The sequence below is a fragment of the Streptopelia decaocto genome, assembly GCF_964273445.1.
Source record: "Streptopelia decaocto genome assembly, chromosome: 16".
NCBI lineage: Eukaryota > Metazoa > Chordata > Aves > Columbiformes > Columbidae > Streptopelia > Streptopelia decaocto.
The window spans coordinates 6,573,953-6,601,742 of record NC_138671.1 but is presented as its reverse complement, the minus strand read 5'-3'; the positions used below and the strand labels follow the sequence as shown (position 1 = coordinate 6,601,742).

At 45.4% G+C, this 27,790-nt stretch overlaps 2 protein-coding genes across 7 annotated transcripts in view; both read right to left on the bottom strand.

Annotated features, from left to right (window-relative positions):
* The window catches only part of HLF (HLF transcription factor, PAR bZIP family member), a gene marked incomplete at its 5' end in the record, with an annotated part of 34,075 nt that extends 26,116 nt beyond the window's left edge, over nt 1–7,959 (bottom strand). Inside the window, 2 exons of one of the 2 annotated variants that reach the window (XM_082067134.1) lie at nt 5,956–6,291; nt 7,605–7,959. In XM_082067134.1, the coding sequence (XP_081923260.1) occupies nt 5,956–6,291; nt 7,605–7,959 (691 nt within the window). The remainder of the gene's footprint in view (nt 1–5,955; nt 6,292–7,604) is intronic. The other variant, XM_082067135.1, reaches the window with a different exon arrangement.
* Nucleotides 7,960–23,623: 15,664 nt separating this feature from the next.
* The window catches only part of STXBP4 (syntaxin binding protein 4), a 66,301-nt gene continuing 62,134 nt past the window's right edge, over nt 23,624–27,790 (bottom strand). For all 5 annotated transcript variants that reach the window (XM_082067171.1, XM_082067168.1, XM_082067170.1 and 2 more), the window contains one exon: nt 23,624–26,607. In XM_082067171.1, coding sequence (XP_081923297.1) covers nt 26,542–26,607 — 66 coding nt within the window. In that variant the 3' untranslated portion in view covers nt 23,624–26,541. The remainder of the gene's footprint in view (nt 26,608–27,790) is intronic.

Below are 27,790 nucleotides of genomic sequence, written 5' to 3'. Positions count from 1 at the left end.
TTTACTCCAATAAATGGAGTAGATTTGAGACATAAGTAAATGTTTTTTTTGGAGCTTTCATTATCTACTTAATGTAGAACAAATCAAACCACGTTTTTTCTTGAATACAACTTAGTTGAAATAACCTTTTCTGATAATCTTAGTCTTCTGTGGAATTCAGACAAAATACTGAAAATAGATATTATTTGTTATGAAAGTAAGACTTTAAAGAAAAGGAAACTTATGATCATGTTTCTGTGATATAAATACTAAACAGCTCCATGAGGCCAACCAAGCTTCTGATTTCATAATGCTCTAAAGTCCTCTTTACCAGATATGACTCTGTCCTTTCATCCTGAGAAAGCTCCACTGGTGCACCAAGAGCTGTAAACCCCGCTTGAAAAAAAAAAACAAACAACCAAAAAATCCAGACTGATGAAGGACAAGAGCACAAGTGGTGACATTTTGCTGCTCCACCTCGGAGCTGATGGAGAGCGGTCAACACGCTGCCTGCCTGCTGAGCAACCCTGAAATCAGTGAGACCGCATGAGGAGTGAAGGACTCATTGCTGAGACTAATTGGGCAGAATCTGGCCACTGCCAGCTCCCACAATGGCCAATCTGCTGTCATACTAATATGCAGAGATTGAACAATTTAATGTGTTTCCGAGTAGCTTTGTCTAATCAGATAACACTAATGTCTGCTTCGTATACATCTCCTGATGAGGTCTTCTCTCAACTATAACATTGTTTTATGAACTTCAGGGTGTACTCGCTTCTAATCACTGCACTAGAGAATAATTCAAACGCTCTCCAACACACTTAAAGATGTGAAGCAAGGCTCTGAGGAAGACGCTGTAATTTTTCGAGGTAACTACAACAAGTCCAACACTCAGACATCCTTGAAATGTCTTTCTAAGGGTACAAAAACCCTACTTGTTCCTCTTCCTAGCAGCAGACAGCCCTTACTTGCCTGAGTAGGTCTGTGTGGAAAGCACTATTCCAGATGAGAAATGAAGACTCAGGCCAGGTATATTTTTTAAAGTATAGCATAAAACCCAAGATGTTTCATGCTCTTTACTGTTTGAACTCTGAATTAACTTCAAGTTCTTTCATGTAGTCAAGCAATTACTTAACCAATAATCAACGTGTAACAGTGAATATTAAAATCCCATCTCTTGAAGGAGAGACAGCGTTCTTGCTTCTAGCACTAACAAGCCTTGTGTGTTCAGCACTTTTCTCCGTTATCATGTGACAGGCTATTTTTAATATTTGCCTGAACATATCTTGCATCTTCCTTTGATCCAGAAAGCAGTTCCGTGCGGCTTGTCTGCATATTGCATTTCCCTCGCCGCTGCGCTCCAGAGGCGCAGCTTTTCCGTTTCCCTGCAATTTGGGCATCAGCTGGCGGCGGCGGGAGCGCAGAGCCGTGCGTGCTGCTCCAGCACAAGCCGCACAGGGCACGGCCACGTGCCTGCAGCACATGGTCATGCAGGCAACCACCACCCGGAGCCTCACGTGAGAGTCAATGTGAAGAGCAGCTCTCAGTACCAGCCTGCATGACGGTTTAGCCGGTCATTCCCATGCCGTCACGTGGGAGAGCGGAGGTCAGGAAATTCCCAGCTCCTCTCGGGGCTGGAGGTAAGAGTGCTTGGACTCTAAGAGAGGGAGCTCACGCAACACCTAGTAACTGCTGGTAAACAGTGATTAAAGCTTAGGAGAGGATTCCAGCTGGGAATGCTGCCCTTCACGCTGCAAATGCTGCGCTGGAAGAGGAGGTCATGTTAAGAAACACGGGGGAAGGACGGCTGCAATGAAGGGAGTGTTGCACACACACCCTTTTGTGGGCTGCCCCCTTCACCCCGCCAGCCCCAGAATGCAGCCGAGAGGCTGGATGGAGCAATAACCACCTCTCCCAGTTGGCTGCTGTGCCTGTCACAAACAGGAGTTAAACAAAAATGCTGAAAATGACCCAATCACACCTTGTGTCAGTTATTACAATTCAGTATCCGTGTAAGAATTAAAAGGTAATGATACTGCGCTCTAGATGAAATAGCTGAATAAATAAAACATGGCATTTAATAAAATCTTCACTTCAAATGGAAACAGTTTTCAGCTTTTTGATTAATGTACACCTACTTTTTTTTCTCATTGTAAGTAAAGACTTGCAGATATTGCATATGTGTGTATTTCCACAGCAGATTACAAAGCTGCTTTTTTTTTGCCTCCCCCCCACCCCGTTAAATAATCTTTTGCAGACCCTTTGCAAGCAGTCTAAAGCACCAAACCGTCTAGGCAACACCGACTGAAAACCACTGTCACAGGAACACAAAGACTGAGTTTATTCAAAGCCTCCGACAGCCCCGTTCCCCTCATGGAGCACAGCGGTGACCAAACCTGGGCTGTCACCTGTCAGCAGCATCCCTGTGACACGGCCCTGCATCTCAGGCTTTGGTGGCAAAGAGAAGATTCAGATCTAACCCACAAAATCCCAAAAACCTTCTAATTAAGGTCTTCCACCAGACGGTTCTAAATTCTAATCCGCTCCGTTCAAACCCTTCACCGATTCATCCAAACAAGGGCTACACAGGGAAAAGAGCCAGGTAAAAGCAACCACCAACTGGTTACCTGCAAAATATGAGCCTCCTTTTATGTACAAAGAGCTACAAATCCATCCAATTTCCTTAAAGGACTCCACAGTTAAATGGAGATTTACATTCCACCAAAAGAACTGGCAAAAGACAACACAAAGTCTGCAACCAATGAAGAACCATGAAAAAGTGTTTGCACTAACAGGTTACTTTAAAAGCTCACTTGATAAAACCTGTTTTTCCGAGGGAGACTACAGATTTCAACCAACTAATCAGCACCCAATACAGGGAGATAAAAAGTTTTAAATATGTCTACGCATCAAAATGAGTGGTGGTCTGCAGTGCTAAAAATAAAAAATAGTATTGTAAAACAAACCCATTATTTTTAGAAAGAAATAACATCAGACTCCAATCTTGCAACCGCCACCAGCCTGTGTCCCTCCGCTTCAAAAGAAAACCAGTATTTGCTGTATGTACATTCCCAAAATAGAAGTTTATGGGAAAGTAGGTGCTTGCTTTATTCTTTGCTGCGGTCTAGAGAACAGACTATGAACAGAGCCTGAACATTCTCCCATCGACCAGAAAAACTGAGCTGGAAATATACAATTAAGTTAATTTTACAATGAACCTTTTTGTTGTTGTTATTTACCTTAAAAAACAAAAATCAGTGAGGAATTTGTAATGTCATGTTTACTGTCAGGGTCAGCGCAGCTTTGCCGAGCCTGATGACACTTCTCAGCGAATGCCAACGCAGATCTCCAGATCTCTCATAGACATGGTATAAAAAGCATATCTGGGCAATACCTTTAGCTTCTGAAGACAGCTAAGGCTTGTATATCAACACACACAAAATTAAATCTTATACCACTCTCCTACAGACCCTCTCTGCCCAAGACAGACCCTGTACGTACACGAGTCACCCTCGGTGTTCCACGTGTGCGTCCTCCCCCCCAGCACATGGGGGGACAGGAGCTGGGACCGACCGCACGTGACGCGGATGCTCAACGCGGCGGAGCCACTTACAGCAGGGACAGCACAGATCGGCGTCCACAAGCTACATGGGCTCCCAGTGTCAGACAACATTCAGGGAAATACTTTTAGGAGAATTACTATCACCTAAAAAATTCAGTTTTCCTAAAAATAGTTAACATCACAAGGAATTAATTTTTATTGAAATGGTATACTATTTCTTCTTGGGTTTATTACGATAAAACAAATCACAACAGCCACGCATACCAGAACAGTACGTCACACCAATTAAAAGAAAACCCTTTCTTCATGTGACAGTTTAAAAAAAAAATGTATTTTAAAAGTCTTAAGATATATTAACCAAAAAGTTCCATTATAATAATTTTAACATTTACCTCCAGACTAACTTTCGTATTTCAAAGCAGCACATTAGCCTTGGCACTTTTGACCGCAAATTACCCGTTTTACTTTTACTAAAAATTTGGGGTTTTGCAATATACACTCTCTTATTTTAAAACCTGCTCAAATGCAAAACTCTAAGATGATCTTCTCTTCAAAACAGATTGTCAAAGTACATGACAGCACAACATTTCAACAAGCAGATGATAAACCAGACTGCTGTTAATTAAATCATAGTACCTATATGTAGTGGGGCTGAGGGAAAGAAAACATTTTAAGAAACGGAATGAGCTTCCTTTTAAAAAACACATTTAATCAAGAGAAATTGTATTATTCATAAGGCAAGATGGCATGAGGGAAAGAATACCTGAAAAATTAGATGTTTTTATCCTACCCCAAGAGACATGATTTCTTTTACAACAATAAACATGTGTATAGCATTTCTGGTGAAAAAAGCTTGTAACCCTGAGCTGCAAACAGCTCGGGAAAAACTGAAAATAAAATCAATGAGTTGAAAAGTCATGTGGACAGCTGATTACAAATAACTTCTGACAGGTGATCATTAAAAGCCTGGCTCACAACCAGGCTCCTCTGAAAGAAAGAATGAGGACAAATTATCTGCTTTTAATTTTATGTGTGCATATGCAACAGAAAACGGGGAAGCATATACACGCTATTTTAAAAAAACTGGCTAAGAAAAAGCAAGGGATTTTATGTTCTACTCTTGCCAATTCCAAATATATTTTGACTTTGGATATACTTGTAAATGCCTAGTTAATTGTGAAATGCCTTGAAACTGAAACACAAAACAAAGTCAAGTCCACATAAAGTAAAAGTAAACGAAATCCACGATTAAGCACACACTCCTGACTTGGGGCCAAAGAGTTTGTTGACAGGTTTGGGGTGTTTTATTTCTTTTTAATGAGAAAGGAATGTTGCAGACTTGTAAGACTTTTCTATTTCATCCTGCTCCACAGCTTTTGTCCTTCTATTTATTTGTTTTGCCTCCTTATCATACGATTCTGACAATGACTTCGCACGCTGAGCGTGGCAAAGGATCAAGCAGAAGGGACAGGAGTGGTTTCCTGCTCTCAAGAGCACACTTTGCTCTAGCAAACCTTGTGTGAGCAGAAGAGCAAATAAGTCACCCTTGGTCTTTGTTTTCTCTCTTTTTTTTTTTTTTTAAAGAAAAAAAGGCAAAGCTGCTTGTTTTCCAAACTTCAATGTTGACACTATTCCACTGACTGTGATCTCAGCCCTGCTGGTGTCAAGCCAGAGCAGTTATTCTGGATTCGTACTAGTGTCTCTAAAGGGATGATTTCAAGAGCTAATAAACTAATAGAAGACTTCCACTGACATCAAACGGGTTTGAAGAATGCATTACAGCCAGAACTTGGACTCTCAGATGTTTTCTTTGCCTTCAGCTTAAGGTGACTATAGATGTAATTTATCAACTCGGGTCAGAGCTATGCTCAGTTTATGCTAATCTAAGCAAGATTATAATGCAGCTCCAAAATTTAGTTTCTGCCTCATGTACTGTGGCAAATTTTACTTTGCTCAATAGCGAATAAAATGATGGCCCAAGTTTCAAACAGGAAGCATAGTCTTTAAGTTTTAACTTCAAAACAATTACCAAATCCTGTGTTCTCACACCAAATATTGGCCAAAGGAATATTCTCTTTTATGGTCCTTCTGCCTGTTCATTTAACGCCAAGGCACCTATGCATGACTATTCCATTTGTGGTTTTTTTTACATGCTAGCAGCTAGGCTACCAAGGAAGAAAAGATGATAGCAAGTTTCCTTGGAATTCCCACAGCTTCCTTACATAATTTAAATAAGAATCCCAGTGGAACAACTTCACAATAACTTGACCTATTATTTTTATTTTTTGGAGTGCGACTTGAATCATACTGGCCCTCTCTAAGCTGCCTGTCAACCCTACAGGGAGAAGTAATGATTTGCACTGGGGAGGAGGGCTGGTGTGAAAATCCACAGGAAGTTCTGAGGGCTGATTTACCTGGTCTGACGGGGCTCTGCATGCAGTTCTGCGACACCATGCCTGGATGGACTGAAGTAGAAGCCCTGCTGCTGAGGTCCATGACAGAAGGTGATGCTGAGGTAGCTTGCTGGAGACCTGACTGGTGCGGGCTATGCTCATGCTGGTTCGGACTGGGCGGAATGCCATTTTCTGAGAGGAATTCTTCCAGGTCCATGTATTCCAACTGGAAAGTGTCTCCATCGTATGGCAGTGTCTTGTCCCATAATGTTGGGCCCAAGAAAGCTGACTGAGGGACTGTGGTACTGGTGCTGTCATCATCTAACTTCTTCTCTTTGTCTTTTTCTTTTCCGAATGCTTAAACGAAACACATAAGAAAGATGTAAGAGCTGAGTAATTAAAATACTAGCCAGCATTACTTCAATTATTTCCCCTGCGCTCTCATTCGTAAGAAACAAATATTCCATAAAAATAACTCATTTGATGCATTCCATTCGGTAGAGAAAGGTCATGCCAACTGAGCACCTTCGCTGGATCCAGCTGTGTTTTTGAGATTTTTCCTCTATTTTTAGTTAACAATTGCCCCTTGCATGGCTTTGAATGTCAGTTGCAATAAGTACTCAACAGACTTAAAGTGAGTACACTGAAGTTAAAAGCGAACTGGAAGAGGTTGCTGTATACTGTTGAAAAGGAAAAGTATTAACCTAAAATCCCCCTAGTTTATTAACCTGTCATACTTCTAAATTAAGGTCCCAGTCTTGCTAGTCCTTACACAAGTAAAGTAGCCCTCAAATGCAGGGCTTCTTAACATTACAACAGTGATGTCTGACAGAATATGTATTTTAAACTGCAGAAGAGCTAACAAAAAATCCAAAAGTAGAAGCAAAGCAAAAAAAAAAACAAGTTAAAATGATGCTTTCTGCTCTTTCCCACAATATCCAGCGATTTCAACACTCATTTTTTTTGAGGTTATCACTTGGTTTCTCTACAGGATTTGCGAGAATCTGAACCAACAGAACTTTCCACCGACTATCGTGCCTTCTTAACGTTTTGTTTTCAACCACCCCGGCGAAATCCAGCGAGCGGCTTCGCGATGAAACGCCGCAGAGACAACCCCCTCGGCTCTGCAAGAGCTCGCACAGGGTTTTCCTTCCAACGTGCATTTGATTCATGAGAAATACGAGGTGCAATTATGCCCGCACTACCCAGAAAAGTTTCAACTTTCTGCCGTTTGAACGCTTTTCAGTTTGACGGGGCCGGGTTTGGAGGAGGAAGGTTCGTTCCCGGCCGGTCGCCCCGATGAGCGGCTGCGGCGGGACCCGGGGGGTTCGCCCCGCTCGGGCCCCCCTGCCCAGCCCCGAGCCCCGCGCACATCGCGCCCCGCCAGCTGGTTGTTCCAGCGGCCGCAGCCCTCGCCCTCCTCCCGGTGGAAAACCGAGCGCCTTCCGTTAGGTCAGGCCGCCTGCGCCCATCGCTTAATTCCCGCACCGAAATCCTCCCGCTACTTAATCGCCTCGGGGGCGGAGGGGGGTCGGAGGGAGGGGAAAAGGGAAAGCGAGGCGGCGGTGCTGGGGGGACGGCAGGACGGGGGCCGCCATTTCGGAGCGCCTGGGCTGGGAGGGGGCGCGCAGGGGGCCTGGGGGAGCGAGGGCTGCCCGGGGAAGCCTCACCGTCTTCGTGAGCGAGCGGCAGCTTGAGCGGGTTTTCCAGCAGGGACTTGAGCACCCCGTAGGTGGGAGGTAGGAAGGTGGGGTTCAGCGGGAGCGGCCGCGACATGGTGGGCTTTCCCTCGGGGCAGCTGCGCGCCAGCGGTTCCTTCCCCTTCCTCTCGCAAGCGCCGCTACGGAGCGCGGTGAAGCGGGCGCTGAGCTGAGCCGAGCCGAGCCCCGCTAGCGAGGGGGCGCCTGGAGGCCGCCGGAGCCAGGAGCAGGACAGGCCGCTCCGCCGCGCAGCTCCGCACCGTTCCGCTCCGCACCGCCGCTCCCGCCGCCGGCTCTGCGCCGCGCGCCTCACCCGCGCGCCCATGTGCAGGCGCTGCCGGCGCTGACGTCACCGCAGCGCGGCCCCGCCATTGGCGCGGAGGGCGTGGCGAACAGCCCCGAGCCCCCGCCTCGCCCCGCCCCGCGCCCCCCCCCCGCCCGCCCCGGTAACGGTAACGGCCATGGCACCGGCCCGTGCGCGCGGTGTGTGGTGGGAGCGGGGGGAGAACGCGATCGTGTCGCTGCCCCCGCCCGCGAGGAACCGTCTCCCCGGTCACCGGGAGGAATGTTAACGATGGTGAACGCTTGACCCCGCTCGGTGCGCCCGAGCGTGAGGGCAGTGGGGAGCGCGGCGGGCCTGGGGAGCCGGGCCGGGCCGCTGCGCGAGGGGCGGCGGGGGAACCTCCATCCGTCTGAGCAAACCGGTCACTGGGCTTGTGAGTGGCCGGTTCGAGCCCCAGCAGAGCTGTCGCACCCCGGGCTCCGTACGCAGGTCCTGTCACCTGTTACCGGAATAACCAGCGGGCCAGAGCTGCCACCGCTGCACGGTTCGTGTCTGCCGGGACTCCCCGCTCCTCTCCCGAAGATCTCCGGTGCAAGTCCAGCTGACTCTGTACCCTCCAGCCACCCCCAGGATCCAGCCCTGCCCGCACACACTGCCCCACACCTGCTCTCTTGCTGCAGGAACTTCCACCTTCCAGGTGCTTGTAGGCACTTGTATCTCCCTGCTTTTTCTTCTTTTTTTTTTGTTGGGTGGCATTTTGCAAAGCTTTACCATCCATATTTAGTTGTTAATTTTCCTTCAAAAGTCAGTTCTTTTACTGTTAACAAATATAAATACTCACTGTAAGTAAATAAAGGTAAATTATGTGTACAGACTTCCAGTTGGAGTGCCCAGTAATTAGAAATAAAAGCCGTCTGAGGAACAGAAGTCTGCCCTTAACAGTTATGTTCTCCCCTTATCTATGATTATGTGCACTGACTCGCGTCTGGTCAAACGATCCGACTAAAACAAGCAACTAATCAAACTCCAAAGTGCATCCAGATCAATAAAACTGTACTGGCACAAGCCAGACCTGAGGACCAGCAGTTGCAACGGCCGGGCCCTTCAGAGTGTGACAGCAGCAGCACGGCAGTTTTTCACTCACCTAACCAGAAAAAAACACTAGATGATTAAATGATCACACACATAGCAACGTCGCCTCTGATGGCCAAACTGCTGGTGACTGGAAACCTTTAATTACAGAGGTACAGAGTGAGACCTAAAGATACAAAGATAAAAAGATGAAGGCACCGATTGGCAATCCATATGTAGATGCAGTACAGAATGTTTCCTCTATGCAGTATAAGGAAAAAAAAAAAGATACATTGAGGAGATTTAGCAACAAAGAGTAACCAGAATAGAACATGTAAAACTAATTGGGATATTGGGAAACACCATTAACAAATGAGATTAGTGTGAGATGTAATAAAAGCTCAGTTTGAGCAGAGCTACTTATGTTTTTATGGTTATTGACCATTGTAAACAAAATATAAGCAACAAACAGCATTTTTAGTGCAGCAGAATGACACGAAAACCACAGAGTTTCACCACTTGACATTGAATAGGCTGAATTATGTTTAGATCTGTACAAGTGTGGAACAAACTAAAGCAACCAGGCATCAAGGCCCACGTACAATTACAAACCCTGCGCTCCCTGGCATGTATTCGTAGCTTCACATTCACCCAGAAAACGTTTTATGGCTTGTGAAGGACTATGACAGCTACTTAGTTTTGTATAGAAAATATCTTGATTGATCCCCAAATAAAAAACCACAAACCTCAGCCAATGTCTCTGCCCCTGCTGTTTTTAATCACGAAATTTGATCAGTTATATGGCCCAAAGATCCTCGTTTTTTTTCCAACCAAGTACACGAGATTATGCCATCCCCCCCCCCCTTTTTTTTTTTAAGTAATTCTTATCTTTAGCAAGGACAATTTGAAAACACGCTTTTAAACTCAAAAAGCCTTTACATTTTTAAGAGGTTCCTTCTACCTACAGGCCAAGCACACCAGGATCACACAGACCATAGCCCAGGCCCTTGCAGCTGAGCCGGGTTTACTCTGGGCCCGACCTACTAAGCCCGGTTTTGCACTGCTCTGCACACAAAAGGCCTTTGCTGAATGCACAGCTGCTCATACACTGTTTTGTTTTTAAGTAGGGAGGCTTACGAACAGGCATCTGCAGCGCTTCACCCCCAGCACCGCACCCAGCCCGGCTGCGCCAGCTGGAACAACCCCCGTGCGAGGAGCGCTGCGGCAGCTCCAGGCTCCTTCTGCACCGGCCGGAGTAACGGCGGCCGCGTGGGCTCCTCCCTGCTCGCAGCCCGGTGGGACCGAGGGGGGCGCGGCACGGCGGGGAGCGGCGGCCACACCGATGGATCCGGAGCGGCGGCCACACCGATGGATCCGGAGCGGCGGCCACACCGATGGATCCGGAGCGGCGGCCACACCGATGGATCCGGAGCGGCTCCGAAACCGCTCCGGTCACGGCCCCGCCGCCCTCACGTGGAGCGGAGCGGGGCGGGGCGGGGCGAACGGCGCTCGCGGGCCGTCACGTGAGCGCGCGGGCTGACCTACTTTGGGCCAGTGGCGGGGCCCGGGCGGGCCGCGCGCTGCCCACGGCGGGAGGGCGCGTGGCGGGGCGGGGCGGGCAGCGCTGTCCAGCGCGCGGCCGCGCGGCCCTTGAGGAGCCGGAACACGGCGGGGCCAGAACACAGGGAAACGCACCAAAAACCCAGAGAACCTGCAGAGACTTAAGGCTCAGCCTTTGTTTTAGTCCTGATTTGCCCTACACCAGTGAAACGTTTCCACACTGGCCTCAGACAGTGGGACATTTCCAGCTGTGTTATGGGACATATAACTCAGAGGTGCATAAAAACCCACGTGAGCGCGTTCAGATACCCACACCCGAGCTGGAGCTAAACCAGCACGTTTTGCAGACAAGGTTGGGAAGTGCTAAGAGGCAAAGTCCATGCCCCAGTTGTCCCCATGGCAGAGGCTCTGGAAGCAGCTTGGCTTGGCTTTCCCAGTGAAAGCCGCTACCAACAGCGCTGAATTACTTAAAAACTGATGTTTATTGCCCACGTGGTGTGCAGCTGAGCGAGCTGCTGCAGCTCCTCCAAGAGGAAAAATACTTGTTGAATGAACCATGATCTGCCCCCGCTTTTTTTTTTTTTTTTTAAGGTTTAATTGAGTGTGGGAGAGACAGGTTTGGAACTGCTTTTGGGTGATGGCAGAGGAACTTCTCTTAAGTAATCTGGGGTGGTTCCAGAAGGCACTCCAGTTCTCAGAAAAATAGGTATTACTAGTCATTGCTTATGTGCTATGAGTTGAAAGATTAATAATTTTCCGTGCCAAAGTTTACAGCCAGCCTGCACCACGACAGTGGATCAAATACATGGACTTGCCTGGACAGCTGACCCAGTTTGAACTCAGCGAGTGTTACTCTCAGTGATGACTACGTTTTTGGAACAAATATCCCGCTGCGTTTTTAAAGCAACCGTAACCTTGTAAAGCATTAACCAGCCTCTCAAGGCCATTTTGTGCCCTTGGGGAATTATTTAGACCCAGTAGGTATAACCAGCCAGATGACAGAACTGGATTGAGACAAGCGATAAGGGTGTCGCTGGCCTGTTTTGCAGCCAGGTCTTCCCCCGAATAAGGACAACTCCCAGCTGGTGCCAATGGGAGAAACAACTCGACCCTTCCATTCGCTCCTCTGCGCCCCATTCCTCTGCCTTTCTGGCTTTTGCCTTGCACGCTGCAGAGAGACAGTTAGAAATAGCTGTTCTTACATGTTCAGGCTGTTTGATTTGGGCAGCTGGCATTGGTTTTGCTGGAGATAGAAGAGCACCCACGAGCACAGAACAAACCAGCCCATCCGCAGGCAGAGCTGTCACAGAAGGGAGGAGCGAAAGGTGCAGGGGCTGAGCTGCTGCTCCTTATTCAGAGTTGCTATTGAAGTCAATGACCCAGATTTCTCTGACTTCAAATGGCTGTTTCCAGAGAGCTTGCTGCAGGCACGCCGCCGGGGAAGGTCAGGCAGAATTCAGCCTCAAGAATTGCGTGCATGGGCTGATCAGACCTGGATCTGTAGAACGTGATACTGAAAACCCATGTTCCTCAGTGAGGTCTGTGAAAAACCACTGAAGTGACTAAGTACCCTGGGCTTCAGGCTTGCAAGGCTGCCCTAAGCTTGGGATTTCTTTCTGTCCCGTAATTCTGTGACCAGTTCTGTGACATCCCCCTTGCTCCCAGTTTTCCTTCTTAAAAAACCCCCACACCAAAAAACCTTGCAGAAAAACTAGTTTTTAATCCCGTGGGTTTGGATTAAGAACCCAGAAACGTGGCAGACCTCTCTTATCTCTGACAAGAAAGCCTGACCTTCTGCAAAAAATTCCTACAGACAAAAACCAGGCTTATGAAGATAAAAGCATTATCATGCTGTGTCTCTTTATGAAAGAATCATCGTAACTGCACATATTTTAAAAGAGCAGCAAGTAGCGCAGAAATGCATATTATTCATCTGTATGCAGTTTATCCTGTAGGTTTAGATTCATTAGATCATGCAGATGGGACTGGTTTGAGTTCCCCCCACACGCCTTCTTTTTAGCGTATCCCACTTCAGTTCTCTGCAGCAGCAGAACAGTTCTCGATACCGATGTCGACCTGCAGGTCAATTCCTCAGCCCAGCTGGGGGGATTCTGCTAAATTATCATCTCTCTTATGGCCCATTTTATTCTGTTTAAATCTCTCATCAGAAATTTCACTTGGAAACCAGTTGCTATCTCAGTGTCAGAATGTGCACACTGAATATGTTAAATATCAGTGTATAACAAGCCTTGCCTTTTTGAGACATATTTATGCAAATATCATAATGCAACGTAGAGACAGCAGCAATGAACCCTGTCCGAAGAGGTAAATGTACCCTGCATCCCATGCACGTGTCTTCCTGCTTTATTTGATACAGAAAGCCTGATTAGATCTCTAAAGATTACAGTTTAAAAGGGCTCGGAAAAAAAAATAGAGTATTAGTAACTTGGATTTTTTTTAGTGTATATTCAAACAGACAATCAGCTGTAATGATACTCACTGAGCATCCCAGAGCTGGATTTCAGCTGCATGGCTCTGTGTTTATCGGAAGGGAAGGGGGTTATTTTCCCATCATCACAGGTTGGTTTTGTGTTCCCGCTGTGCGGGCACCGCGCTGTGACACGGGATGGAGCCGCTGGGGCCGTGCTGGGGCCAGGGACAGATTGGGAACGTCCAGACCCCGCATCCCCTCCTGCCCCGCTCTCTGCAGTTGGCAGCTCCCCCCTTCACCTTCCGAAAGCGCAGACTCATTGCCAACGACCCCAGCGGGGACAGGTGTGTGCAGAAAGGATGCGCGCTGGAAGAGATGCGTAATATTGGCCATTTCCAACAGCGTTCAGCTTTGTAAAGTCGTTTTTATGCATCAAAGCGGAATGTTGAAGTTAACTGGGATGAATACAATGACAGCTGGCAGCTGTATCATTATAACCCTTCCACACACTTGCAGACTCAGGGAAGCATTGCTATTGTTTGTTGCTTTATTCTGCCTTTGACTTCTTTTTTTTAATGTCATGTTTTCTTTTAAAGTGACCTGCCCTGATCTGCAGTAATGTGTGTGCATAAGTGACTGTATCTGCACATATTCTTGTCCACATGTTTTTTTTGGCCACACATTTAGGCTATAAGCTATATTGAAAGCATCAGGGAGAAAGTTATACAGAAAACATCAAACATAGCTAGTTCACTATTAAACCAGCTTTGTATTTTTAAAAAATTTCCGTTCATTTAAAAAAACCTTTAAAAAAACCTATTTAATTAATTGCCTTGCAGAGTAAGTTGCTTTGGAAGGCTGACAACTAGCATTTTTATAGGCAGGGTGATTTCTTTTTAATGACCAAAGGGCACAAACACACAGTTTCCTATAACCATCTGAGAGCATGTGTGGAAGGAAATAAAGATGTCCCCCTCTTGTATTTTCTCACAAATGGTTTTGACCTGGAGAATCTATTATGTCGATTGACATGAGAAAGAAGGCGGTGATCTTATTTTTACTGTTTGTTATAGCGGTTTCAAACTTATCAAAGGAAGAAATAGAGGCTTTTTTAGATGGCTGCTTGCCAACATCACTAATCAGAATTTTAATGAGATTTTTCTTTTCAAGGCCTAAATTAGGTCTAATTAACCATATATAAAGCAAACGTATAATGCCATAAAAGGGATGTAGCCTACTGCATATAGAACGCGTTTCAATCTCTTTACAAATAGAAATATTGAAGACAATACACATTCTTATGCTGGTTTAAACATGCGCAGCTTTTTTTGTGTGTGTCTTATTACTGTTATGCCTTAATTAACAAATTGCCTTTAGAAAACGTGCTCCTAAGCTTTGCCATCTCGGAAGGGGAATAACGTGAACGCTTGTGGCTGAACCCCCTGTGCGATTTCCATCCGCTTGGCCACAGGCTCCCGAAAAGCCCAGTGGGACACAGGAGCTGGGCCCTCGTCCTTCCCCCAAATGCTCCGGTTGCCACCATCATGCCTATTGTTTGTGTGCTGGAGAACCCGCCCGCAGCGCCCGTTTCCCAACCGTCACAAAAAGGCACGGGTTATATTTAGTCTACGCACGCTGTTTTTCCTCCAAGCATTTAAGACAGAAAGTTATTAACTACGCATCATCTTCAAAACACAGTGTTGTTTCTTCCCCCCAAAGTATATTTTGTGCAAAGAGGGACAAAACAAAAGGACTTTGCTCTTGCCACCCCTGCAGGATTTTGTTGTTATTTATCATACTCTGTTTCAGTTTCTTGTCTAGCTTATCTGTTACGTATGAAATATTCCAAAAAAAGGAAAGCAGAGTTGCTCAGATGCAGCTTAATGCAATTAAACACCTCAAAGTACAGAATTGCAGCTTCTGCCTGAACAAACCGTTTTATCCACATACTCCGGCCATGAACCGGGAAGTCTCTTGCAAAGCGTTCTTCCAAATTTCATGTTTAGTAAATAAATCTCAGTTCTTTATTCCAGTTAAATAAATATATCTTGTGACTCAGCTCATGAAACTAAAGATGAATAGCAGCAGTAACAATGGGGGTAACAAACCCACCAAAGCGCAGCAGAACAGAATGAATATAAACCCCAGACCAAATATTCCCCCTTGCACAAGCTCCAGGTCATCATTTCCAGTAGCTCTGGGCTGAAGTGTCCAGAACAACTGAGCAGGACTTTGCTCTAGACCAAGTTTATCTGGAAAGCTGTAACTAGACTTTACGCTAATTGGCAGCATCTGGAGTTAATAAAATCATCTATCAACTGCCCATTAGCTTGAACTAACATTAGACATATTCTAAGTAAGCTTAATAGCCATTTCAAATGTGTATTTCTTGAAATGTGTAAATAAATATCTCCACAGCAATTCTAAGGAAAGAGCCAAACCACGGGGCAGAGGGAGCCAGAATCATTTCGCATCTGTTACAACACTCTGGATAATGTTTTGGTTGATTTATAGTGGAAATATTTGTTTTTCAGCTGGAATTTTGGTAACTCAGAACAGATGTTCACAGCAATGTTGGAATACTGTCTACCCATGCTTCCCTGTTAAATCAACCATTACGCATTTAAACTAATCTAGGAAAAAGTTAATATACTGAGAAATGACTACTCTTACAAAAGGTACATAGTAATGGGATTCCAATTTGATCATCTTTCCATTCTATCAGAACCTCAAGATGTACAATAACACATGCAAAAACCTATGGAGCGGCTAGATTTCATCTGTTTTGTGACCCTGGACGGAGAAGTGCGTGTCTGTCATTATTGTTTTCTCAGAGCCTTGTCGTGTTGAACCAGCTCAGCTTTCTGACTTTTTTCCACCTTCACTGAGCTACAGAATATTTGAACAAGGAGAGCAAAGAAGGTTCTTGCAATGAGAAAGTTACTTGTGCCTCCTAAAAATTATTAAGAACTCAGCATATTGTTTTTAAAAGTTCCTATTTCTATCACTTAAGGCGCTCTGGCTGCAGAGCATGCACAAATACAGGCCTCTTGTGTCCCGCAACATTTAGCCAGAGAAGGAGAGGGAGCGCGTCTCTGTGCTCATTAAACAAGCTGCGTGAACAGCACGGTCTGAAACCCACAGATATCTTTGCATTTGCTTCAGGGGCACCGAGCTCAGAAATGACCAGCGCTTCTGGCAATTGGGACAGGCTGCCTTTTAATTTTCTTTCCTCTTTTTCCTGGGGAGGCAGGTTACAGCCTCCTCTCCAAGCGCAAACATCCAAAGCCATTTAGCTGATGCGAATCCCAGACTGCCAGTGGAGCTCTGCCTGATGCCTTTACCTTATGAGCTCTGTTGTTTCTTCTAGGAACTTTCAGATGCCCTGCTGCAACGTTCCTGCTTCCCAGGAAAGGTCCAAATGAGCTGGCATGGAGCTACTTAATGGTTATCCCATTTGCAGCTGCCCTTCTCGCCAAGTGGCATCACTATATTCTAACAAGGTCAGGGAGGAGCTGGTGGCTTGTTTCTGCATGAAGCAAACGTTTTGAATTACAGTTATTGCACTAAGCTCTTGAAGATGTGCACAGGGATGTTTCCTCGCTGATTGGAAGCACTCGTAATAATTCTTGGTAATAGGCTGAGCCTGGGGAGGACTTTCTGGTCAGTCCTTAGTGCTGGCAGCCGGGACACAGAGCTGCAGAGCATCTGGAGCTCGGCGCCTCTTCGGGCCTTGGTGGTTTCACACCAGTATTGCGTCCTGGGAGGTGCACTAGTAACACTGGAAGAAGTGGAACCTCAGTACAAGCTCGTTGTGCAAATGCAGATTTTACTAGAGTACATTATTTGCAAGCAAGTTAGTATTTATAGCGGTGACATGAGTCACTTTCTTAGATACCATGGATACAGCGTTTCGTCTCCTAACTCCACTAAGTACAATCAGCTTTTCACAATATTTTGCACCTGCACGTTTACAACTGGATGATTGTTTTGCTCCTCGGGGCATTCCTTCCTCTGTGTCCTGGCAAGAACCGGAGCCAATGGGCATTGAAACGCCGCTTTGGCCAAGAAGCTTCCATGCAACAGAAACAAAATGGCAGCTGCTGTAGGCTTTTAGACAAGATCATTGGAACATTTCTCCAATGGAAAAGTCCAGAATCATTTTTTTAATACTGTATTTGGAAAATAAAGTTTTCTTCTGACTTAAACCTTTACTCTTGCTCTGCAGCCTTCACCTATCAGGACAGTTGGGTACAGGGGTTAAAACACCAGCCTGGTGACCAACGCTCAGCTCTCCAGCCTCTGCCACCACTTGCTGCGTGACCTCAGGCAGGTCACTCCGTGTCTATCGCTGTTGTCTCATTGTCCCTGTTTCCTGTAGGAGCAGGTGGGAGGATCTTAAGAGAGCACCATCAGTATCCCAGGTGAATATTTGCAGGAGTTAGCTGTGTGCTTTCATATATAAACAAGGTAACAAGGCCCATTATGATGTTGATAGGCTGCAGCCCTCTTGGACACAACGGCCAAGGACTTGTTTCCAGTAATAAGTCCTGTAGCAGTACTTTATGTTTCTCCAAGCCTCGCAGTAATATCCACTTGCTCTCTCCAGCCCTGTTGAGCTGCTCAGGGGCTGGGAGGTGGCATCTGCCCAGTACCAGCGTCGGGACTGATCGCAGTGATTGCAGATTTCTGCACGTTGCTGCCACAGACAAGCAGTCTAATGATTGCTCATCATAAGAAATCTGAACTGCCGAGATCCGCGTTAGATCCTGAGGGTCTGATCCTGCTGGCTGCTGGTTGAGATCCGGGCCCCAATCTGTGCTGCGGGTCCCATCTGGTGTGGACAGGGAACCCGTGCAAGATGCTGTCCCACCAGAAAACACCTCGGTTACTCTGGGTTACTAGTAGACAAGACTAGTTTACCTGTGAGTGGCACTGAGGTCCTTTGGAAGTCAGTCAAAGGCTTTATTATGCTAAGATTAGTAGCTCCTGCGTAATCCCTACTAAACCAACTCTCACTAGGCTGTTGAAATTTCTGTATCTCACTGCCATGTAGACTGGTTTTTCAACTCAAAGACATCAGTGGAAATGCTGCATTTTGGGCATAAAGGTCAGAAAAGGGTCCATTGTGCTCCGTGCCACTGTCTTTTCGAAAAGGTAACACCGGCTTTTTTATAAGTGTCATCTGTAGGTGCTTGTAAATTTTAACAGAAAGTAAAAAATGCATGAGCTGAAGGGAGAGGATTGTGGATCTCACACGCTGCAGCCGCAGACACAAAATGTTGCGCTTCTGGTTCATTTGGAGAATCCACATCTCAGCACTCAGAAACACCCTTATGATAAGGCACCAGCACTAATGAGAGATTGAAAATCAATTGAGAAAAAAAAAAAAAAAAAAGCTTTCCAGTTGTATAGTAGGTAACAGGAGATGTGACTTTCCAATATTTATAACAGTTCCCCTCAAAATTACAAAAATCAACCCGATTTAGCTCTTTTCTGGGTTGTAGGTGCTCCAGGGGAGTAAATGCTGCTCCTGAGCAGGGGCATAAAGAGACCTGAGCACCCTGACAGCCTGTTCCCAGCCATCCCATCACTGAGTGAGGGGCAACAAAGGACGGCGGCAGCTATTCCGAGCTGGCGCCTCCCCGAAGTCTCTTTGCTTTAGTTCAGCCATGATTTTTCTTCTGCTCCAATAGCTGCCATTCCCTGATGTGAACAAATACGCCAGCCCGGTTTCCTGCAGCAGAGCTTTGCTCTGCTAGAACCCTGCGTGGAAGTTGTCCACATTTCCCCGTCCCTTGGTTTTTAGGTGCTATTTTACTGCTGTGCACGTGGCTGCCATAAACACTAGAACAATAAGCTGGCAGCAAGCAGATCCATCGCAATATTGCCACTGGGTTTTTCAAAAGAGGTGAATGTTCACTCTAGCTCTGGGTCTTACCAAAGCAGATTAGGTTCAGTGACTTCTCCTTGTGCCTCGGTGTTTGGGCAATAAGAGAACCGCGGAGGAACTACGGTGTTCCCACGGGTATCGGTCGTGTTAGGAACGCAGGGGAGGCTTCCCAGGAAACGTGGTGCCACTGCAAGCGGTGACTCCGGGGAGAAGCTGCCAGCAGCCTTTTCATCTTCCCTGCACCCCGACTCATGAATAAACATGGGGGAAGATGAAAAGCAGCCGGGACCTGTGTTGCTGCAGAGCTGGGGATCTTCCCGGCGTTAGCTGCAAGCGGCTCCTCTCTTGCTGGGCTACCCAGTGTTTTATAAATATATTCGTTATAAGCGGCAGGTGTCTCGGTGTCTCCCCGAGGGAGGCAGAGCCGCCCGTCGCACCCGTGCTCAGCAGCTCCGGCTGATTTTAGGTCATGTTAACAGCAAAGCGGAGGGAACAGGCTGTGCTCCCGCTCCAGGCAGGCTGGGAATCACCCCCTTGTGATCTGGCCTCAAGAGAGGCTCGAACATATCTGAATCCCATTGTTATCTGTAATTTTAACACGTCCCCCACCTCTCAAAATGGCACGAACCAGCACAGTGCTATCATGGCTGAGGGGCTTACCCAGAAGCTGCATGTATATGTGCAATAGTCTTAAAAATCTTGACAGGTTAACTTTCAAGCAAATCTTTTGTTAGGCAGTAGTCACCACTAGCAATTACCATGCTTTTATCTGTAGCTGTCAGTGCGCTGTAAAAAGGGGCTGTTATTCCCATTTTATAGAAGAAACAGATGTTCTAGGGGCGTCAGAATAGTTTTAATACAGAAATTGCATGCCTAAAAGGTGTTCTAGAAAATCCCATCATTATCACAGCACTGATTTTATTCAGTGCACCCAGGAATTCTGCAGATCTGCTGGTTGTACTTTGCTTCTCTTCTTGTTTGGTTTAAAGTAATAGTTTAGAATTCTTCATTTTACTCCCCTTTCGCGGCAGAGGAAAAGCTGAAACAAGACAAACTATCACAATTCTCTTTTCAAGGCAAACTTTCAGGTTGGGATTTGTTCGAAACTTCTTGAGGTTTAATTTGGTTTTGGGATCAAGAGACACAGAAGTCGCATTTGTGAAATCCAATTAGGCGCCAGCCCTGGCAGGGACGCATGACGTGAGGCACGTACGTCCACCTGACTCCTGTCCTTCCCTGCTCTCAAACCCTTCAGCCTCCGCGGCAGAGCCGTGCTTCTTATCTCAGGTATTTGGGATTACAGCAAACTCAATTTACCTGTTTGGGGTTGTCAGATTTACAGGCTTTCCCTTGGAAACATGGTAGACAGCGAGGAAAAGGCAGCTGAGAACGGCTTTTCTCTAGGGAGTGATCAGAACTGGGTAGGGCAAGAGGAGAGATACAGGTGGATGTTGTGTTGGCATCAGAACCGTGAGCAACTACCAAACGCAGTTAGTACAAAAAGAGATAGGAGGCTGTGCTGTGCCTTTGGTTTTAACAAGAAATTACAGACATTTCGGTGGATATCTCTACTCATTGAAGCATCCTGCCCGGAGCTAAGTGTCAGTACTTCTACAGAGCAGACTCTTTTTTCTGGATTGAGGATGCTCCACTACAAAAAGCTAAAAGTTGTTAGAGCAAGGAGGAGCTTCCCTGGCAGTGATCCTGTCTCAGGAACCAGCTCTCGTGCGCTGGGGGTTCAAGGACGTGACGATGGACCCGACCACGTGTCGCTGCCTTCGTTCCCAGCTCAGCGTCCCTCCGCTTGCCTTCCCGTCTGGCTGCAGCAAAAAAGAACCCGGTGGTTTCTCCGTACTTGGAGCGCAGCCATTTCAGCCAAATCAGAAACCACGTTGCTGATGGCCCTGCCGTGATGCTCACCTCTCTGGGGGATAGCTGTCCCTTGCTTGGATGAGTCCTCTCGTAGCACCCAATTGTGTTAAAAAAACAAACAAACTGCATTTCCCCTGGCTAACGAGTTTTCCTGTAAGAGGGAATCTATGTTTTTATGAACATGGTGAAGTAACTAAGGCTTTTAGCTTCACTTTCCTGAGACTGCATTCACTTGTAAGTAGGTTGATGTGTGGATACATAACAGCCAGGACAAGCAATGATAATGAACCTGGGCTGAAATAGACTCCAGAATTTTCTACCGAACCACCCCTGAGCGCAGCAGTAAAACAGATTTCTCAGTTATCTTCAGCCAGCCACAGGACATGCCTGTTAGTGTACATTTACTATTGATTTGGTTTTGGTTTTTATATCATTCGCTGCGGGACTCTAAATGGTTATTGGAACACCGGAGCCTGTACTACGATGCTACTTCAGCATCCAAAAGCAGAATGGGTTGAGCACATACACTGGGAGCTCAGGCCCAAGTGATTAGACTGTTCCTAAAGATGAGCACCTGAAGAAATGAAGATGAGATTAATTACATTTACACATTTTCCTTTAGTGATAAAGTAATTCCTTTTGGTTGTATCTTTTAAATAGCCAAATAAGAAGAGAGTCACTTGTTTTTCTCAGGCCACTGTGGCTGGAAAGGAGCTGGGATGCATTACCAGGCTTTGGAGTAAAAATGAGAACTTTAGAAGGAACCCCAATGCTTTGCCTTTCCTTGGATAATTTTTCTTTCCCGTATCAGTGCTACTGTTGTTATATTTTTATTTTAGGCCACAAACAATTTTCTTTTTCCATTTTAATCGTATGATTTAATGAGTTCTCTTCACATACAAGAGTAAGGATTGTTCTTGATGATAATAATAATTGGGCCATAGGGAAATATTGACTGCTTAATGGCTAAAGATCAGGGTACTTAAAAACAGACTAAGACATTTCTGACCCATGCGTGGCTTTATTATTGTTTATTATTGGATTTCAACTACCCATCCTCATATTTGGAAACATGAGGCTCTATTTGTAACAGATTTTAGCCCATTCCATTTTTTTCCCCCAACTATATGACTCAATGATCAATGATACAAAACTGACTGCATCTTTCTGAGAAGAGAATACTACTATCTTGCAATAAAATAACTGATCTTAAAAGAGTGTTATGAAAATATCAACCTATTAAATCCATGGCAACACCAGCCACTGTTTGGGGAAAAAAAGATCTAAAATGAGTAATAAATCATCAAGCCACCAAAAAATATGAACAGAATCTGGACAGTACAACCTGTGAGATGGCTGGTATTTTTAGTATTAAATGAAAACAATCCCCAGGGAAAGGCAAAGCTGGTTACAGAGGACAAAGGCTTGGCTTTATTCATTAGTACTTGATTTTTGGTACGCTATCATTGCAAGCAGTAAGGGGAAAGATTTAGTGAGGTATTTATGTACCTAAACATCCCCCAGTGGCATTTATAGCAGCATCTAAGTAGGTTAGGTGCCTAATTCCCATTAACTCCATCAACATCTTTAAGCTGCTAAAGATGCGGAGCTGGCGCCCAGCCTGTGCCAGCAGGTATCCCGTGGGTGCCCAGGTATCTCTGCTCACCTGCAGCGGCCGGAGCTCGGGCTGATGCTCCTCGCAGCGGGACGGGATGGGACGGGCGGCACATGGGGACCAGCGGCACACGTGTGAACTGCTGAGCTGACTCCAGGTTTTGCTGCTGACTTAGGGCAGAGCCACACAAAAGTCACCGAATGCAATCTTTGCAAAAAAGGCCACTGGGTTTTGGTGCCTGGAGTAAGCATTAGGGTGTGTGACTCAGGGAGTTTCTTCAGCGGGGTGTTAAGAATCCCATCAGTTCCCAGGAAAATCGAGATTTCACAGGGCAGGTCATGGCAGCATTTGCTGAGCTTCAGGAGAGCCTTTCCCACCAGTCCTGCAGTCTGGCCTGTTCCACAGCCACCAACAGTTTTCTTTAAGGATTTCCCTTCCCTTAATGCCCATCAACACCTTCCTGTCCTTAAGAAACAGGCTTAAGGAAATCTACCAAATAATTTGTTTTGGCTTCACAAAGCAGCCTGTCACGAGATACATTTCACAGTACGTTTGACCACAGTATGTTTGGGATTGGAAGGGACCTCAAAAGATCATCTAGTCCAATCCCCCAAAGTCCAATCCCCTATTTCAATAGATGGTGACCATTCTGTGGGACAGATCAACCCGCGTTAACCACTCTGCCTGACTGAACCTGTCTCTCAGCGCTTCGGCTTGGCAGGTTCATCTTCCCCAGCAAAACACTGGTGGGGAAACCCAGTTGTCCCTGGCAGCCGTGACACGGCAGCGCGGCCACTCACCCACCAGCACATACGTCTGACTGCTGTGCTTATGTGATGCTTATGGAACAGCCGCTCACATACATACACGTGCTTATGTTTATCTGGTGGGGTTGACGAAAGGATCATCTAATTTATTGAGACCCTGTGTAGTGTTACAAGGAAGTTATTCAGCACCTGTGAAGCTCAGTATTTGTGTTAAACTATTTGCTTTGTTGGGAGAAGGTGCCATTTTAAATTTACTGAAATACCTGCAGTATTTGAAAGGCAGTGTGGTACACGTATTCAGGTAAAGATTAACACCAGTATGTACCAGAACAGTATTTTTCACGATGTCACTTTTACATGGAAAATAATCTGAGGCACACAGGAATAACCTTTGGCCCTGTGGCCATTCCCTTATATAGTCGCATTTTCGTTATTTTAAATGATATAAGGTGCACTTTCATTTCTTTTCCACTTTTTTTTTTATTCTGGAATAAAAATGAAAAGTTGTTTACATTGTTGTATGTTTTGACAACGGCTCTTTACAAATTCTTTTTAAGTTATCCTAGAATCATCTTCTCCATATACACGGTTCAGCTTAATCAAAATAATTTCACAAACTATTTCACAGAAAGGAAGAGGCAAGAGGAGACAGAGAGAAATAACCTAGGAAACAAGTATGCCAGCGTACAAAAATAGATGAGAACATTTGGAGATTGCAGGTATGAAAATGCAGTCTCAATAATGGAGAATCTGAACTAGCGGATTATCTGAAGAGGTAACGCTTGCTGGAGAAGCAGCTAGATAGACGCGGAGATCTATTTCTAGGCAAATTTATACGAAAGAGGGAGAAATAGTCTCCAAGTTTCTGCAGCGCTGTCCTGCGTGGGTGGGGAGAGCAGAGAGCAGCGAGCAGGAGCTGCAGCTCGTGCCCCGCACGCTCGGGTCAAGCTCATTACCAGCTCCCCAGGACATGAACACATCGCTGTCCTCCTCCTGCGGATCGGACAGACTGGAATTGCTGTTTATGAACGCGTGCAGCCTGCCTGATCTGGAGTCTCCTGTCCCTGAGAGCTTCTCCCGTTTGAAACACCCAGCTGCTGTCACAGAGCCACAAGCAGCGTAAATCGAGACTGCGAGGGTCAAGGGGAGACTCAAACCCCTCAGAAAACTGGAATCTATATGCAAGCTGGGTAGCATGGAAGTATGAAGTGAAAGTGCCTGTCATAAAGCATCCAAATGACCACTAAGGCTACAGCAAACAAGGAATTCAGAACATTATATATTCTCTGTGGGCCATGAGGCTGGGCCATTTTCAGAAAAGATGTTTAAATAAAAATGCTTCTGTGATGTCCAAACCTGAAACTGAAGCACATGCTCTGTCCCTTCAGGTTGTGTTCTCTGGGAACACAAAGGAGGCTGTGAAGCACGGAGGAGCCATTGGAGCAAAATGTGGCTAAAGCATTTATGTGTTATTGCTATGAGAAGTTTTCTTAGAAGTATAAGTTACTGTGGGGCTGCTGAGCAAGCTTCTTCCTAATCCACACCACCTGTGTAGATTCATGGATAATTTGGTTCTGACCTAGTTAAAAGTACAAACCACATTTTTCCTATTTGCTTATTCAATATATCCTGACATCTACTTCCAGTGAAGCCTGCAAAAAACTCCTTTGTGAGCTGCGCTTTGTTCCGGCAGGCAGAACGTTTGGTGATGTTCTACAGCCCCCAGGCCACATGCAGCGGATTGCTGCACTGCTGTTCAAAGGAGGAGCTTGACTCGGATTTTATAAAAAGGGATATAATTTTTGATTCAAAAAGATCAACAGCTACAGTGTGCCTGACTTGGCTAAGGACAGAGAGTGCGGCATAGGCACCAGAACCATAGATAAGTCTGGTCTACGTATCCACTCCTCAGAGGACAAGGATATTTAAATCCAGTGCCACACCTGCGGCAGACAGACCTCAAAAATGTGATTGCACAGCCTCATCCCTTTGTATCAGCCAACAGAGGTGAGCTGGAGTGCAGAGTGTGCCTGAACCTTTCCGGGGACGTTCTGAAGTCCCTAAGTGTGAGGCTCAGAACAACGCAGATTGCAGCCTGTGCTTTCCTCATGCTGTTACAATCCCATTTTCCTTCTCGGACTTAAGGTCAGAGATAGAGTTTTCCTTTGGCATATTCATCAGTGCTTCTGCAAAGTTTCAGGTCTTTAGTCGATACTTACCACGTCTATTATTCACATACACATGCTAGTGCTAGAGTTAGGTTATGGTTGGACTCAATGATCCTGAGGGTCTCTTCCAACTGAAATGATTCTATGGCTCTATATCAAAAAAGCCACCAGAAAAACGTAGCATAGAATCATATATTTGACAAAGCTGACATCATACATTGTGCTGTGAATAATGAGATTTAAAATATCCTGTGCTATTAAGGTACAGTGAAACCTGTTCATTAGCTTGCACTAGCAACCCATGCCATTTTCTTTACCCTCTTTAAATCATCACCCGTGTGTGCAAAATGATTTTGTTCTACTTACAGATCAACTTTGAGGAGGTGACTGATTTCTGCTGATCCTGGAGGTGGTTTCACAGGTTTCATTGTACTTGAAACTTCACAGCTTCCACTCAAGTATTTGCTGCATGTGTGTATCAGTTTAACAGAATACAAAAGTAGAATAATTTTCATTCTTGCCTCATATTGTTGACAGAGTATGGTGTCCTCTACCAAAACTGTTTCTTTTTACTTGACAGCTTATCAAAGACTCATTTTTCTAAAGCCCAACCACCAACCTTACTAAGTATTCATTTCAAAAGTCATCAGGGCTCCAATACTTGTAATAAATTGCTAAATTTCTATTAGCAAAACATGTTTGAAAATTGCTTCCATAAAAATAAACTTTTTCAGTAGTTGAAGAAAAGGTATCTACATGACACTCACTAGCATTGGTTAACAGAAGGAAAAAGGTCACCTTGCATCTTTCAGTCAACGATTACCTGGAATTTACCATGTGAAATTACAACCAGTGGCCCAATCTCAGCTCTCACGCTGGTCAAAGCAGCGAAAATCTCCCTTCAGTGCAGTTATGCCAGGAGAGAAGTCATGGAAAGACTGGATTGGGCTCTAGGATAAGACTGATCCCTGCACACTGAATTGGGACAGATTAAGGACTGAAGGGAGATTTCTGCAACACCTGCATCTTTTGTAGCAGCACTAAACCCATCTGAAAGGCTGGCAGAACTGCCTCTGACCTGAAGAGGAGAAACGTCATCAGGTACTATCACGTTAGACTAGAAAGCACGTAGATTAAAAAGCGTGCATCTTCTCACTAATGTATGGAAACTAGACAAACTACTTTCTGCCAACAGACGTCCTCAGCTCTTGGACCCGGGGAGTTCTCTTATTCCATCGTCATCATCCTCAGAGCAAAGCAAGCTCAGTGCGCTTGTTACAGGATGGATCCATGATGTTGTCTGTGTCACATGGCTAAAAAGAAACCAGAAATGCTATTAGCAACCCAAAAGAGGTTCACAAGAACAACAACATTTTCAAATACAGCATCCTCTTTTTCTTGCTAGCTGTGAGATTCTACAGACAAAATGTGGAGTCTTCTGGGTGCTAGAACCTGGACTGAAGGTCTCATATTCCAATATATTAGAGAGAATGCTTTTGTTAGAGACTCCTGGTACAGACTGGGGTCATTTCCTGTGAACAGAGCTGTAGACAACTAATCCAACAACAGTAAACAGCCCAGATTAGCGAAGTCTTACAAAACTCCCACAAGTTAGCAAGGTATTGACTTTGCCATCATACCAGTTAAGGGCTGAGGCACAGCGGTCAAGAGGGAGTTGACCAAATGCGGAATCACGTCACAGAAATACACTCAGTTTGTCAGAACACGAACTAATAGTCTAGCGCCATTAAGCCATTTCTCTTCTTGCAGAAAAAGGCTGGTGAATAAATAAAAAGAAAATTATGTTTTTTACGTCCTCTAGACCAAATTCTGGACATGCTTCCACAGCCTTTAAACATGTAATAGAAGGGAGTCAGTACTACTTTTTAAGGCTTAAGTCCTACACTTGACTTGCAGTCTAAGGTGCTTTATAGTTTTTAGGATTCTATATGAATGGAGAGAACCTGATGAAGGCTCAGTAAGGACAGATAAGTGGAATAGGTTTACTGTTTGCAGGTGAGAACACTGCACACCTCCTGACGGGCGGTATGTGCGCCAGCCATACTGTGTGTGGGCAAGACACAGCCTCTTCTGCCTTCTGGAATAACGTGTTCTTGGTGAAGGAAAGAGCTTCTTTTCACTTAAAAAAATCTTGTTAATAAATTCACAGTTTTTACAGTCAAGTCGGTGCAAAGATGAATTTTGTAATATGAGTTCATTACAAGAACTAGCTGAAAAATACTGTAGATATAAAATGCTGTTCATACGTACTGTACCATGACAGACAAACAGCTCTTCTCACAGGTTATAACACAGAGTGTCCCTAAAGCCCAGGCCTATACGCACCTTTCAGGTGCACTGGTTTAATTAAATATGAAGTGCCACTATGGAATTACTCTAGATTTACTTCTTCAAGTGAAAACAGATTTTGTCTTTCTGTCTTCAAGAGACAGAACTAGTCATTATGGCTTAATACTGAAGCTATAACTCTAAACT